At 44.4% G+C, this 16,788-nt stretch overlaps 1 protein-coding gene across 1 annotated transcript in view; it reads left to right on the plus strand.

Moving 5' to 3' along the window:
• The first annotated feature begins 1,811 nt into the window (after positions 1-1,811).
• LOC146830192 (lymphocyte antigen 6E-like) overlaps positions 1,812-16,788 on the plus strand; it is a 116,908-nt gene continuing 101,931 nt past the window's right edge. Inside the window, exon 1 of the mRNA XM_085604026.1 lies at positions 1,812-2,118. Within this exon, the coding sequence (XP_085460152.1) occupies positions 2,067-2,118 (52 nt within the window). The 5' untranslated portion in view covers positions 1,812-2,066. The remainder of the gene's footprint in view (positions 2,119-16,788) is intronic.

Here is a 16,788-nt window from a genome sequence, read left to right on the forward strand (position 1 = left end):
GTTGTTTTTGTTAAATATGTATGCTAAGTTGCATTTTTTCAATAAACTTTTTCAAACGTAAAAAGCACTACACAAGAACTCCTTAATATTAGTATGTGCACAGAGATCCACAGGTGATTCATTTATTGTAGGGAGAAGCTTTCGTTTTCACAACAGGCATTTGAATGAGGCCACAACCTGTTTACAATTACTGGGTTTAACTGAAGTACTGTTTGTACTTACACCGTCACTGGTAGCTACGGTGTTTATCATTTACCACAGTGGATCACACTTGTTTCTGGTGCTACACTGTTTCTATGTCATACATGTACATGTGAGATAAAGACAATACTTGCTGTATATGTTTAGGGGCCCTTTAATACCTTCCCTTTTTTTAATGATCAAGTGGTTTACAGAGCAGTTTGAAGAGCAGTAGCCTGGATGATGTCATCAATTATGCCATTTATGAGTGATGGAATATGTGAGGTCATAAGCAGTACATGGCGAGTTGAAATTATAGTTAGCTCAGTAAAGTTAATCTGGTAAATTTCAGTGCTCGTTGGATTTTTAAACATTGATTGTATATTTCTACACCTAGCTGTAACGTCACTTTAACCTAAGTTTTAATTCTGTGAATTTCTAGAGATTTGTTTACGCGACCTAACTATAAAGTCATCTGAACCCCTGTTTTTCGAGTGAGTGTAAATATCCAATGGAGAAATATAGAAGCAACAAAAGGTATGTGAGATTGGCAAGAACCAGTCAGTGGAAGCAAAGAAAACTCAGTAAAATGCTTTTAAGAGAAGTTGAATCCAAGTTGAACCATTGTGCCCGGTGCCCATGTGCACAGTACCTGCTGGAAATGTCTGATGGGGCGAGAGGCAGGAACCTGGCATAGGACATGCCACGTGCAGGAAGTACTGTGGGAGACACTTTCCACACGAGTCCCCTTGGCTGAGGCGCGCGGGCACTGAGACAGGGTCTGGAGGAGGTGAGTCATGGATCCCTCTACTTAGAAACCCCTCCCCTCCCTTCCTGGGGGCTGCTCACACTGGGCAGTTGGTGACACCACTCAGTGTATTAATGTCCATGATGGCACACGTGTCCCCATGGCTGAGGCGCAGGGGCACTGGGGGCAGGGTCTGGAGGAGGCCAGGAATGGTTCTCTTTATTTACACACCCCTCCCTCCCTCCCTGGGGGCTGCTCACACTGGGCAGTCGCTGACACCACTCAGTGAATTCATGATACTATGTACCCCCGACATCACACAGGGACATTACTACAAGGGCCCTGCCAGGTCCAGGCTCCTGGGGGCCCCGACACTCACCCATAGTCCTTTGTGCTCACTCACCTCAGATCACATACCCCACCCTGACCCCGCCCTCCCTAGCGAGGACAGGCTCGAGCCCGGGGACATGTGCACAAAGTGATGTTCCTAAGGACTCGCGCCAGAAACCATAGCAACCGAGGGACTGCAAAGAAGAAGCTTTCATTAATTACAGGCCTGAATCTCTCCCTATTTGTCAAAGAAAAGCGAAACTATTAGTGGAACGGCGTCCCCTCGTCATGTTCCTATTGTTGATTGTGTCCCCACACCTGCCTCGCGTGCCTGAATGTTTTTGTATTTAGTGGCAGTGACAGTGACGAATAAATGCAACTTTTGTAATTAGTATCTTTGGAGCTTGGTAATATAAACATTGCCGCGGGGAAGCATTCAATTGAAAATGTGAACAATAGTGTCAAAACAAGAAAAGAGTGTGTTTTCGAACACGTGTTGCTAAGAGCTGCATTTACACAACACTGTGATGCTATATGAAGGCAGCACAGATCTGTATCGGACAGAGACCCCATATGACAAAGACATCAAATACGGTCCTCAAACACCGACATCCCTCACAGAGCTCAGACCTATCCACACGCAGATCCGACGCCCAGAACTCACACATGTTAAACACACATAACCCACACCCAGATCCCACGCATTGACATCACACTCAGACCTCAAACAGAAACATCAAGCACAGGTAACATACACAGACACCACCAGCATCCCTTTTTCCCAATCACTGCTCCATCCCTTTGAAGGATGAAGGCTGTCTTGGGCTCTCTTCTGGCTGCTGCCCTCCTTGTGGGCCCAGGTAAGACTTCAAATAAATGATACACTATGGATGTAAACCTGTGTAGGACAGTACATGCCTGGTCACCTGTAGAGCTACCTGTGTGAGACTGTGCATGTCTGGTTACATCTGAATATACCTGAGTAGGGGGAGCTGTATACACCTAGTCATCTACCTGTGTGAGGCTGTGCATGTCTGGTTACATCTAAATGTACCTGTGTAGGTCACAGCTGTGTACACCTTGTCACCTGTAGATCTACCCGTGTGAGGCTGTGCATGTCTGGTTACATCTGAATGTACCTGTGTAGGTTGAGCTGTGTACACCTCGTCACCTGTAGATCTACCTGTGTGAGGCTGTGCATTTCTGGTTACATCTAAATGTACCTATGTAGGTCATAGCTGTGTACACCTTGTCACCTGTAGATCTACCCGTGTGAGGCTGTACATGTCTGGTTAAATCTGAATGTACCTGTGTAGGGGCCGCTGTGTACACCTAGTCATCTTCCTGTGTGAGGCTGTGCATGTCTTATTACATCTGAAGGTACCAATGTAATGGGAGCTCTGTACACCTAGTCATTTCCTAATCATCCTGCGTGAGACTGTGCATGTCTGGTTACATCTAAATGCACCGATGTAGGGGGCGCTGTGTACACCTCTCCATTTCCAAATCTACCTGTGAGAGGCTGTGCATGTCTTATTACATCTGAATGTACCTGTCTAGGAGAGTTGTGTACAACTGGTCATTTCCAAATCTATCTGCATGAGACTGTGGATGTCTGCTTACATCCGAATGTACCTGTGTAGGGGGAGCAGTGTACACCTTGTCATCTACCTGCGCCAGACTGTACATGTCTGGTTACATCTGAATGTACCTGTGTAGGGGCCGCTGTGTACACCTCGTCATCTACCTGTGTGAGGCTGTGCATGTCTGGTTACATCTGAATGTACCTGTGTAAGGGAGCTGTGTACACCTAGTCATCTACCTGTGTGACACTGTGCATGCCTGGTTACATCTGAATGTACCAATGTAATGGGAGCTCTGTACACCTAGTCAATTCCAAATCTACCTGCGTGAGATTGTGCATGTCTGGTTACATCTGAATGCACCTATGTAGGGGGCTCTAATTTCACCTCGTCATTTTCAAATCTACCTGTGAGAGGCTGTGCATGTATTATTACATCTGAATGTACCTGTCTAGGGGAGCGTTGTACAACTGGTCATTTCCAAATCTACCTGCATGAGACTGTGCATATCTGGTTACATCTGAATGTATCTGTGTAGGGGCACCGTGTCTGCCTTGTCATTTATCTGCGTCACACTGTGCATGTCTGGTTACATCTGAATGTATCTGTGTAGGGGCACTGTGTATGCCTTTTCATCTAGCTGCGTCACACTGTGCATGTCTGGTTACATCTGAATGTACCTGTGTAGGGGGGAGCTGTGTACACCTAGTCTTTTTCGAATCTACATGTGAGAGGCTGTGCATGTCTGGTTACATCTGAATGTACCTTTGTAGGGGAAGCTGTGTATACCTGGTCATCTATCTGTGTGAGACTGTGCATGTCTGATTACATCTGAATGTACCTGTGTAGGGAGTGTGTGTACACCTAGTCATTTACAAATCTACCTGTGTGAGACTGTGTATGTGTGGTTACATCGGAATGTACCTGTGTAGGGGGAGCTGTGTACACTTAGTCATCTACCTGTGTGACGCTCTGCGTGTGTGGTTACATCTGAATGTACCAATGTAATGGGAGTTGTTTACACCTAGTCATTTCCAAATCTACCTGCATGAGACTGTACGTGCCTGGTTACATCTGAAAGTACCTGTCTAGGGGAGCTGTGTACACCTAGTCATTTGCAAAACTACCTGCGTGAGACTGTGCATGTCTGGTTACATCTGAATGTTCCTGTGTAGGGGGTGCTGTCTTAATCTAATCATCTACCTGTGTGAGGCTGTGTATGTCTGGTTACATCTGAATGTACCTGTTTAGGGGGAGCTGTGTACACCTTGTCATCTACCTGTGCCAGACTGTGCATGTCCGGTTACATCTGAATGCACCTGTGTAGGGGGTGTGTGTACACCTAGTCATTTACAAATCTACCTGTGTGAGACTGTACATGTCTGGTTACAACTAAATTTACATGTGTATGTGGAACTCTGTTCACCTAGTTTCCAAATCTACCTGCATGAGACTGTACATGTCTGGTTACATCTGAATGTACCTATCTAGGGGAGCTGTGTACAACTGGTCATTTCCAAAACTACCTGCGTGAGGCTGTGCTTGTATGGTTACATCTGAATGTACCTGTTTTGGGGGAGCTGTGTACACCTTGTCATCTACCTGTGCCAGACTGTGTATGTCTGATTACGTCTGAATGTACCTGTGTAGGGGGTGTGTGTACACCTAGTCATTTACAAATCTACCTGTGTGAGACTGTACATGTCTAGGTACATCTGAATGTACCTGTGTAGGTGGAACTCTGTAAACCTAATTCCCAAATCTACCTGCATGAGACTGTACATGTCTGGTTACATCTGAATTTACCTGTGTAGGCGCCGCTGTGTACACCTAGTCATCTACCTGCGTGAGACTGTGCATGTCTGGGTACATCTTAATGGACCAGTGTATTGGGCGCTATGGACACCTGGTCATCTACCTGTGTGAGACTGTCCATGTCTGGTTACATCTGAATGTACCTATGTAGGAGGAGCTGTGCACACCAAGTCATCTACCTGTATGATGCTGTGCATGTCTGGTTACATGTGAATGTACCTGTGTAAGGGGATCTGGGTACACCTAGTCATTTAAGAATCATCCTGCATCCTGCATGAGATTTCCAAATCTCTCTGTGAGAGGCTGTGCATGTCTTATTACATCTGATTGTACCTGTGTAGGGGGCATTGTGTACACCTAGTCATTTCCAAATCTACGTGTGTGAGGCTCTGTATTTCTGGTTACATTATCAATGTGAGGTAAGGTGTCGGTCGCACTCCTAGTTTCTCTTATAAATCAGAAAGTAATCCTTTTAGCTTGCTTTGGGTGCTGTGGGATCTTATCCCTTGTCCAAAGGGATGTGACGTATATACAAGGCAAAGTTCCCTCTCCAGTGGAAGGTAAATCCCAATCTGCACTCATCTGAATTTCACACTTTAATAACACGTAATCCAGTGTGTATCTGCAATCATAACTGTTTTAATTTCACAGTAGAGTGTTCAATATGTTGATTCAACAATTATTATCGTTTTGTACAGTTAGTACTGTTCCATATTGAAAACATCGTTCTCGGGTCACGAGTATTGATCCTAGGTACTTGGGTCACAGGGTTTTAATCCCAATGCATTTCGGGGTTCACCCTTCCTCAGGGGATGCTCCCTATGAACAAAAATGTGTTCTCTTAGTGGTTTCTGCGCCAGAATGTAAACGAAATTTCCAAAAAACAAAAGAAAAAAGATAACAACCTCAGTGTTTTTTTATTGGAGCTAATGCACTTTACGCTATACCATAGCTACTTCACATGGAAAGATCAATACTACACTCAGTTGAACGGCACTTCAATGGGCAATTGCGCAGCTCCTGCGTATGCAAATTTGTTTATGCACCATTTTGAAATCAACCATATTCTATCGCAAAAACAATGGATGGACAATACCATCTTATTTATCCGCTACATTGATGACATCTTTCTTATCTGGAAAGGCGTAGAAGTGAATTTACTGAATGCAATACAAAAGCTGAATCGACAACCGAATCCAATTTACACACACTATTGATAAACAGAAAATCTCTTTTCTAGATGTTGAAGTTATGATAAAGGACCATGAATTGGTGACTTCATTACATATCAAAAGCACAGACAGAAACAACCTGTTACATTTCTCAAGTTTCCACCAAATGAGTCTGAAACAGCATTTACCATACTCTCAACTGCTCAGAATTAAAAGAATATTATCGACAGAAGAATTGTACCAGGCAAACAAAGACAAGATGATGATGAAATTCAAACAAAGAGCATACCCTGAGTCCGTGTTACACCAAGCCAATGAAAGAGCAGATACAAAAAGCAGACAGGAACTATTAACGGTGAAAAACTTGGGAGTAAGACATGAACACAATGTTTTTGTATCAAAATACTCAACAAAAAGCCAAAAGATCAAACAAACTATCAAAAAATATTGGCCAATGTTACAAGCTGAAACGGAGTTCAACGGCATTTTCAATCAAAATCCTATATTTGCATACCAACGCACAACGAATTTGCTACAACTGTTGAAACAAAATAAGAATGTCTCAACTGAGACATATAAGGGTACCATCCCCTGCCTTAATTGCAGAAGCTGTAACAACATTATGAAAGGTACTACACTGACACACCCTACCCAGGGCACCCCAATGAAATTACGAGTAACAGCGACCTGTGATTCCAGCTTCGTGGTGTATCTCCTCAAGTGCCCATGCGGCCTCACTTATGTGGGCAAAACGGAACGCAAGATAAAAATTCGAATAACAGAACATAAGAGCAACATAAGAATAAACAATCCTAAATCTGTTATTGCCACACACTTTAACAAATTTTCACACAACATCAGCCAACTCCGATTTGTCATCCTTGAACAAATCCAACAACAAAATGGGAGGGATAATAAAAAATTCCTTTTACAAAGAGAATTGTACTGGATTTTCAAATTGGACTCTTTACACCCAAAAGGGCTGAATGACCGGGTGGAGTATAATTGTTACCTGTAAACTGACTTTGAAATTATTCAGTATCATTGTGCTTGTACAGCGACCAAGATTTAATGATTTAGTGAATACTTTTAAAAAAAAATGTTTTGAGGCTTTCTTCTAAACAATATTTCAAGACTTGTTTTTGGTTTTTTCAGTCATGTATTTTCATGTAACATGTACGTATTGTATGACTATTATTAATTGTAGAAATAGAGCTGAATTCCACTTTAGGCCGACACTTGTTATAATCTGATTCGACGGGTTATAGTCTTTCTTCCATTGTTACCAGCAAAGCCCACGCACGTCTCTCTATTTACTTCCGGGACACACTAGTAACAGTTCCGATTCTAACGAACACCGAACGCGAAGGAGTTATGGCCGAATGGCGGGTTTGAGCAGGTATGCACCTTAGCTTGACTGATACCACTGAAGTTATAGACTTTGCACCGGTTTAAGGCAGTAGCGATCGACGGGGAATTGAAATTTTAAGCACGGGGTTGTTCACGGTTAACTGAGCACTGCGTCTTTTCTATCAAGTAACCCCGTTTAAAGCACATTCACACATGTTATGTCAGCCACTACCCCAAATACCACAGTCTTTCTGGGTGAGCCACTCACAGTGTCACTTACGAACCCCGCACAGCTAATATAACAGTACAGATTTTACACGTTGCATGGCGCAATCTATCTACGGCATGACTTACACACTTTTTACTTTTTTCTTTTGTTTTTTGGAAATTTCGTTTACATTCTGGCGCAGAAACCACTAAGAGAACACATTTTTGTTCATAGGGAGTATCCCCTGAGGAAGGGTGAACCCCGAAATGCATTGGGATTAAAACCCTGTGACCCGAGTACCTAGGATCAATACTCGTGACCCGAGAACGATGTTTTCAATATGGAACAGTACTAACTGTACAAAACGATAATAATTGTTGAATCAACATATTGAACACTCTACTGTGAAATTAAAACAGTTATGATTGCAGATACACACTGGATTACGTGTTATTAAAGTGTGAAATTCAGATGAGTGCAGATTGGGATATACCTTCCACTGGAGAGGGAACTTTGCCTTGTATACATTATGAATGTACCTGTGTAGGTCTGAGCTGTGTACACCTCGTCACCTGTGGATCTACCTGTGTGAGGCTGTGCATTTCTGGTTACATCTGAATGTACCTGTGTAAGGGGAGCTGTGTACACCTAGTCATTTCCGAATCTACCTGTGTGAGACAGTGCATGTCTGGTTACATTTGAATGCACCTGTGTAGGGGGCGCTGTGTACACCTCGTCATTTCCAAATCTACCTGTGAGAGGCTGTGCATGTCTTATTACATCTGAATGTACCTGTCTAGAGGAGCTGTGTACAACTGGTCATTTCCAAATCTACCTGCGTGAGACTGTGGATGTCTGGTTATATCTATATGTACCTGTGTAGGGGGGTGTGTACACCCAGTCATTTCCAAATCTACCTGTGTGAGACTGTACATGTCTGGTTACATCTGAATGTACATGTATAGGGGGTGCTGTGTACATCCTGTCATTTCCAAATCTACCTGTGTGAGACTGTACATGTCTGGTTACATTTGAATGCACCTGTGTAGGGGGCGCTGTGTACACCTCGTCATTTCCAAATCTACCTGTGAGAGGCTGTGCATGTCTTATTACATCTGAATGTACCTGTCTAGAGGAGCTGTGTACAACTGGTCATTTCCAAATCTACCTGTGTGAGGCTGTAAATGCCTGGTTACATCTGAATGTACCTGTGTATTGGGTGCTGTGTACACCCTGTCATTTCCAAATCTACCTGTGTGAGACTGTACATGTCTGGTTACATCTGAATGTACCTGTGAAGGGGCGCTGTGTACACCTTGTCACCTACCTGCGTCAGACTGTGCATGTCTGGTTAGATCTGAATGTGCCTGTGTAGGGGGCACTGTGTAAACCTAGTCAGCTACCTATGTGAGACTGTGCATGTGTGGTTACATCTGAGTGTACCTGTGTAGGGGGAGCTGTGTACATCATGTCATCTACCTGTGTGACGCTGTGCATGTCTGGTTACATCTGAATGTATCTATTTAGGGGGAGCTGTGTACACCTTGTCATCTACCTGCGGCAGACTGTGCTTGTCTGGTTACATCTCAATGTACCTGTGTAGAGGGAGCTGTGCAGACCTAGTAATTTCCAAATCTACCTGTTTGAGACTGTGGATGTCTGGTTACATCTGAATGTACCTGAGAAAGGGGGAGCTGTGTACACCTAGTCATTTCCAAATCTACCTGTGTGAGACTGTACATTTCTGGTTACATCTGAATGTACCTCTGTAGAGAGCGCTCTGCACACCTGGTCATTTCTGAATCTACCTGCCTGAGAATGTGCATGTCTGATTACATCTGAATGTACCTTTGTAGGGGGTGTATGTACACCTAGTCATTTACAAATCTACCTGTGTGAGACTGTACTTGTCTGGTGACATCTGAATGTACCTGTGTAGGTGGAACTCTGTACACCTAATTTCCAAATCTACCTGCATGAGACTGTAATTGTCTGGTTGCATCTGAATGTATCTGTCTAGGGGAGCTGTGTACAACTGGTCATTTCCAAATCTACCTGCGTGAGACTGTGGATTTCTGGTTACATCTGAATGTACATGTCTAGGGGGAGCTGTGTACACGTAGTCATTTCCAAAACTACCTGCGTGAGGCTGTGCATGTCTGGTTGTATCTGAATGTACCTGTCTAGGGGAGCTGGTTACAGCTGGTCACTTCCAAATCTACCTGCGTGAGACTGTGGATGTCTGGTTACATCTGAATGTACCTGTGTAGAAGGAGCTGTGTACATCAAGTCATCTACCTGTGTGATATTGTGCATGTCTGGTTACATCTGAATGTACCTGTGTAAGGGGAGCTGTGTACAACTGGTCATTTCCTAATCTACCTGCGTGAGACTGTGCATGTCTTATTACATCTGAATGTATCTGTGTAGGGGCGTTGTGTACACCTAGTCATTTCTGAATCTACCTGCGTGAGAATGTGCATGTCTGGTTACATCTGAGTGTACCTGTGTAGGGGGCGCTGTGTAAATCTAATCATCTACCTGTGTGAGGCTGCACATGTCTGGTTACATCTGAATGTACCTGTGTAGGGGGAGCTGTATACACCTAGTCATCTACCTGTGTGAGACTGTGCATGTCTGTTTACATCTGAATGTACCTGTGAAGAGGGAGCTGTGTACACCTCGTTATTTCCTGATCTACCTGAGTGAGGCTGTACTTGGGTGGTTACATCTGAATGTACCTGTCTACAGGAGCTGTGTACAACTGGTCATTTCCAAATCTACCTGCGTGAGACTGTACATGTCTGGTTACATCTGAATGTACATTTGTAGGTGGAACTCTGCACACCTTATTTCCAAATCTACCTGCATGAGACTGTATATGTCTGGTTACATCTGAATTTACCTGTGTAGGGGGTGCTGCGTACACCTAGTCATTTCCAAATCTACGTGTGTGAGGCTCTGCATGTCTGGTTACATCTGAATGTACATGTGTAGGGAGAGCTGTGTACACCTAGTCATTTCCAAAACTACCTGCTTGAGGCTGTACATTTCTGGTTACATCTGAATGTACCTGTTTAGGTGGAGCTGTGTACACCTTGTCATCTACCTGCGCCAGACTGTGCATGTGTGGTTAGATCTGAATGTACCTGTGTAGGGGGTGTGTGTACACCTAGTCATTTACAAATCTACCTGTGTGAGACTGTACATGTCTGGTTACATCTGAATGTACATTTGTAGGTGGAACTCTGCACACCTTATTTCCAAATCTACCTGCATGAGACTGTATATGTCTGGTTACATCTGAATTTACCTGTCTAGGGGGTGCTGCGTACACCTAGTCATTTCCAAATCTACGTGTGTGAGGCTCTGCATGTCTGGTTACATCTGAATGTACCTGTGTAGGTTGAGCTGTGAACACCTCGTCACTTATAGATCTACCTGTGTGAGGCTGTGCATTTGTGGTTACATCTGAATGTACCTGTGTAGGGGCCGCTGTGTACACCTAATCATCTACCTGCGTGAAACTGTGCATGTCTGGTTACATCTTTATGTACCAGTGTAGGGGGAGCTGAGTACACCTAGTCATCTACCTGTGTGACACTGTGCATGCCTGATTACATCTGAATGTACCAATGTAATGGGAGCTCTGTACACCTAGTCATTTCCGAATCTACCTGCGTGAGACTGTGCATGTCTGGTTACATCTGAATGCTCCTATGTAGGGGGTGCTAATTTCACCTCGTCATTTCCAAATCTACCTGTGAGAGGCTGTGCATGTCTTATTAAATCTGAATGTACCTGTCTAGGGGGGCTTTGTACAACTGGTCATTTCCAAATCTACCTGCGTGAGACTGTGCATATCTGGTTACATCTGAATGTACCTGTGTAGGGGCACTGTGTATGCCTTGTCATCTATTTGCGTCACACTGTGCATGTCTGGTTACATCTGAATGTAGCTGTGTAGGGGGAGCTGTGTACACCTAGTCTTTTTCGAATCTACCTGTGTGAGGCTATGCACGTCTGGTTACATCTGAATGTATCTGTGTAGGGGGAGCTGTGCACACCTAGTCATTTCCAAATCTACCTGTTTGAGACTGTGGATGTCTGGTTACATCTGAATTTACCTTTGTAGGGGAAACTGAGTACACATAGTCATTTCCAAATCTACCTGCGTGAGACTGTGGATGTCTGGGTACATCTGAATGTACCTGTGTAGCGGGAGCTGTATACAACTAGTCATATACCTGTGTGAGACTGTGCATGATGTTTACATCTGAATGTACCTGTGTAGAGGGCACTGTGTACACCTCGTCATTTCCAAATCTACCTGAGTGAGGCTGTACTTGGATGGTTTTCTTTCACTTTAAGTATTACTCATGTCAGCAACAGTGCGTTGATGAGGCTTTGACAGAGCTAGAGTGGGGAGTCTAGACTGGGTCACCCTATGGTCAGGAGTTCATCAGCCGCCATCTTAGGACGTAGATGTGGCTCATTGGTTGAGAATCATATACTTTGCTTAGGATGAGGGGGCATGAGAGCAGGGGCTGAGACAGGAAGTGGGGAGCTGTGGTGGGGCACTTGGAGATCTGGACGAGGCAGTGCCAGATGGCTGAAGATAGAGAGAAACATCTTAAAGGTTGGGTGGAGCGGAACACCTAGGGCTAGTTTACCGCCCTGCTGGTACAGCAATTTGAAGGAATATTACATCAATTGTTGTGAAAAGTTTGAAATGTATAGTTTGAAAAACCTATACTCCTCCATTATTACTGGCAGATAAACAAAGCTTATTTGAGCTATTTTCATTCCCAGAATCAGGCCGTTTGCGACTGTAAAAAGCATTTAAAAATATACAGAACCCTATTTTGTGATTCAGTTACCTATTACCGAATTGGAAAATGGGTTTGTAATTCAGTATTAGGAATGTGCGTGTTAAGGTATGTGTGAATGTTTTGTGACTGAAATGCAGTTGCAAAACGTTCGCATTTTACTGTCATTTTACTGCCTACTTCAAGTAGGTAGTGACCCATTCACCAATGAAAAAGGGTCCCCAAGAGACCCCTTGCCTTTTGTGAATGGTAGTAAAAACATTTTTCAAGTGCAGGCAGTGGTCCCTCAGACCACTGACTACTTTTAAAAAATGAAAAGAAAGCTTTTTATTTTTTAATTGCATCCTGTTAGACCTGGCACATTGGCGTGGGTCTCCCTTCCATTTTTCGCTGTTGACTCATATGTTTTTGCTGGTGTTAGTTGCTCAGGGCACTGTGCCACTGCTGTCCAGTGCCACAGTGCAAGTGCTCCCTATTGTAAATTAATGTATGATTTGTGATTCCATGATTGGTTGGTTTGGTTTACCTGTCAGACCCTAGTACAGTGCACCAGGAGTGCCCAGGGCTTGTAAATCCAAATGCTGCTGGTGGGCTTGCAGCACTGGTTGTGCCACCCACAGAAGCAGCCTGTAAACATATGTCTAAGGCCTGCCATTGCAGAGCCTGTGTGCAGTCTGGTACTGTCATGCTGACTGGGCAAGTAAACCCACTTGCCAGTCCCTAAACTTTCCCTTTTCTTCATATCAGCCACCCCTATGGTAGGCCCAAGGGCAGGGTACATTGTAAGGATAAGGTAGGACATGCCCTGGTGTGTGTGGCATGTTCTAATAGTGAATTACAGCCATTTCCGTTTTTCACTATTGCAAGGCTACCTGTTCTCCATAGGCCAGAATGGGCAGTTTGATTATTACATCTTATAATCTTAACTGACTCAGAGAACATGGTAGAAATCCGAATTTAGTATGCCTGAACTCAGGATGATAAAATACATCTTTTAGTGAAGTTGGTTTTAACATTCTGTGTTTGAAAATACCACTTTTAGAAAGTAGGCATTTTCTTGTCTAACCATTCAAACCTGCCTCTGCTAGGCTGTGTATTCCTTTGTCTGGTTTCTGTGAGTGACAGGGCTGGGGAATTCCAAGAGACAGGATGAGTCAGCCCAGTGGTGAATAGAGAGATCTGCATCTAGATGGTTGGGAGGAGTTGCACCTAGGACCTGAATAGGGCTGTGCCTGCCTTCCACAATGCTGGCTCCACCTCCTGGGGAGCAGCTGATGTCTCTGCCCTGCACAGTGAATGAAGAGAAGGAATCCTGTCAACAAAGTGCTCCAGGGCTGTACTTGCCTTCCACAATGCTGGCTCCACCTCCTATGGGGCGTCTAATGTTTCTGCCCTACACTGTGAAAGGAAAGGAGAAGTCTGGTAAACAGAGTGCTCAGGAACTGGTTTGGACTGGGCAAAGGCCCCTCTGGAGTATAAGTATTGGGACCCTGATCCCAAGAATTTAGATCACTTTGGGAAACAAGAAGAAACTCTGCTGAGGAGAGGAACCAAGAAGAAACTGAGGAGAGACTATCCCCAAAACTGGGGGATTGGCCTGCAGGGGTTGCCTACTGCCAAAGAGAGGAGAAAGGAACTTTGTGTGTACTTTTGCTCAACTTGCGAAGGATCTCCAAGGGCTTGGAAAAGAGCTTGCCTCCTGCTGAAGTCTCAGGAACAACAAACTTCACCCCCCAGCTCCCCAGAGTTCTTTGGAAGTGCCTGCTGCTGTTGTTGGGCCTTCTGAGGGACTGCGTGTCTCAAGGAGCGGGAAGCGCGACTCAAGAAGGAGAAGCGTGCCGCCGTCGGAGCTGTTGTCGTCGCATCTTGTAAAGCGTGTTGCCGCTACAGCATCGCATCGAGCGGAAGCGTCTCGCATCATCCAGGAAGTGTCTCGCAACGCCGAAGAAGCGTGTCGCCATCGCAGCCATCGTAGCTGACGCATTGCACCGCATCAAGAGAAGAGTCTCGCATTGAGGAAGAAGCGCGTCGCCATCGCAGGCATCGTAGTTGCCGCATTGCACCGCATCAAGAAAAGCGCCTCGCATCCACGGAGAAGCGGCTGCCGTCGGAGCTGCTGTCGTCGCATCGTGTAAAGGGGTGTCGCCGCTGCAACATCGCATCGAGCGGAAATGTCTCGCAAAAGTCGGAGAAGAGTGTCGCTGCCAAGGCCGCTGTCGTTGCATCGCGTAAAGGGTGTCGCCGCTGCAGCTGAAGCTTCGAGTCGAGTCTTCTCGCAACATCGGAGAAGCGTACCGCATCTGGAAGATCTTCACGTCTTTATTTCTTTGCACCAAAAACTTCATCGCATCAACATCGTTGCAACCCTTTTGTTGCCCTGCGTGTCGCATCTAAATTGTACATTGACTTCAAGTGTCGCATATAAGAACTTAAGAGAACTAAGCAAAATTCTACTATCTAAAGTAACAGTATTGTGTGTTTTTGTCGTTTAATGGTCTTGTGGTAAATCTATATAAAGAATACTTATTTTTGATATAAAACCTGTGTGGTGTCCATTTGTAGTGTTGTCACTTGGTTACTGTATGTGTTCACAAATGCTTTACACACTGCCTCTGAGATAAGCCTGTCTGCTCGTGCCAAGCTACCAAGGGGGTGAGCAGGGGTTATTTTAGGAGTGCACACCCTTACCCTGACTAGAGGCGAGGGTCCCTATTTGTCACAAGTGCATACCTGTGCCATCTAGAGACCCCCAAGTCTAACACATCCCATGTTCCTTTAAGGAAAAAGGGCTGCAATTAAGAAAACAAAAACATTGCTTTATTTAAAAGCAATCACAGACATGGTGGTCTGATGACCCCAGCAGGCCACCATCCCCGTGATTTCAGCGATTCCCAATGCGTTGCACATTGTGACCTAGCTCTTGAATATTAGTAAGGTAGCTCTATTAGCGACCCACTGGGAATTGCAAACAATGTAAAGCACACTGTAATACATCGCTGATTGTAATGACCTAATAGCAGATTGTAAACATTTGCTAATACGTCATCACAAACACAAAATATGTACATCTGACCCTCAGTAAAACACTTTTATCATCAGAAGTAATGTTTTTGCAATCTACATGTAGTTACGGCCTAACGTAAAAAGCAGTTGTTCAGTCGCAAATACTTCGATTGGGCTTGGCAACTGAAAAACTGCTTTTAGTGATGTACTAAACCCATTCTAGGTGTCTTTAACTTTTTTCAAACTCATAAAATGCGATTAGAAATGGATAAGGAGTTGCTATTTTGAAGGAGTGTATAGCTGGTCTTTCCAAAAAGAGATTTCTATCCATACATAACAATGCTTAAAGACTCAAACAGCAGTTGTAAACCATTGAAACGTTACCTCCCCAAAATTTGTTTGGCCACCCACTCACAAAACGGAAGGGGATCCCACCCTTCCCCCATTTGTGCATGTTAAAAAAAGTTTGCCTGGGACAACTGGCACCACTGCAAACTCTCAAATTTAAAAAAAAAACGTTTCTTTTTAAACTCAACCCGAAGTCCTTTAAGGAAAATAAGCTAAATTTAAAAAGGATTTCTTTATTGAAATGCAGTCAAAGACATGGCGGTCATAGTGAGTTGCAATTTGTGACTTACCTCATTAATATTAATGAGCTAGATTGGATTTCGACCCATTATGATTCAAGCTTTTTTTTAATATCCATTATTTATTAGGAGTCTATGTTTTTTTTTAATATAGCTTTTTCGACATTTGGAAACAAACATTACAAAATCGGCATGTATAATCTCAGAGTCAAACAATGAGGATCATCAAGTCTTGTGGGCACAAGGTTATGCGGACTAGATACATTCGATGCATGTGCATTAACCCAACCGGTAAGAACTTAGTCCCATCAGCATAAATTCTTCCTTTACCGGCCTCCATCTCCAAGGGGTTTTGTCCCATGGTTTGTGTCACTGAAATTTTGAAAGTAAACCTATGTCAAATAATCCCAACTACCAACCCCCCCACCCATAACTAGAACATACCCCCGCCATGTCTGGTGTGCGTCCCTGTTCTGTAAACCCTTGTTTCTACTCTGTTATTCCACATCAGTACGCTCTCTAATATATCCTCGATTAATGATCTTCCCTTTCTCCTAGGTACTCTCTGGCCACTACCCATCTGTGCACTCCCCATGGCCTCCCCTCATGCTTCATTGTCTACCGCCTCGCTTGTCAGCTCCCCTAACATCGCCCTCCACACCTGCAGGTCATCCTCTAGCTTTTCATCGCGTCTGGTCTGTTGCATTCAGATCACCTTGGCTGTCGCCCATTTCTTCATGTCTCGCACCCATTGCAGCACTGTGGGCGGCTGGCGGCTCAGCCACGAAATGGCTATCCGGCATTTCGCCAGCATCGGTCCCAGAAGGACAAAATTCCTACTAAGACACTTGTTCTTCAGTCGGGGAGTAAACCAAGCAACACCACCCGGATCTCCCTTAATATCTCCCACCCCGTCACCCTCACAATGCAGTCAGGATGTCAGCCCAGTATAATTAAAGCTCTGGGCAGGACCAGACTATGTG

The sequence above is a fragment of the Triturus cristatus genome, chromosome 5_1, assembly GCF_964204655.1.
Source record: "Triturus cristatus chromosome 5_1, aTriCri1.1, whole genome shotgun sequence".
In the NCBI taxonomy this organism is placed as follows: domain Eukaryota; kingdom Metazoa; phylum Chordata; class Amphibia; order Caudata; family Salamandridae; genus Triturus; species Triturus cristatus.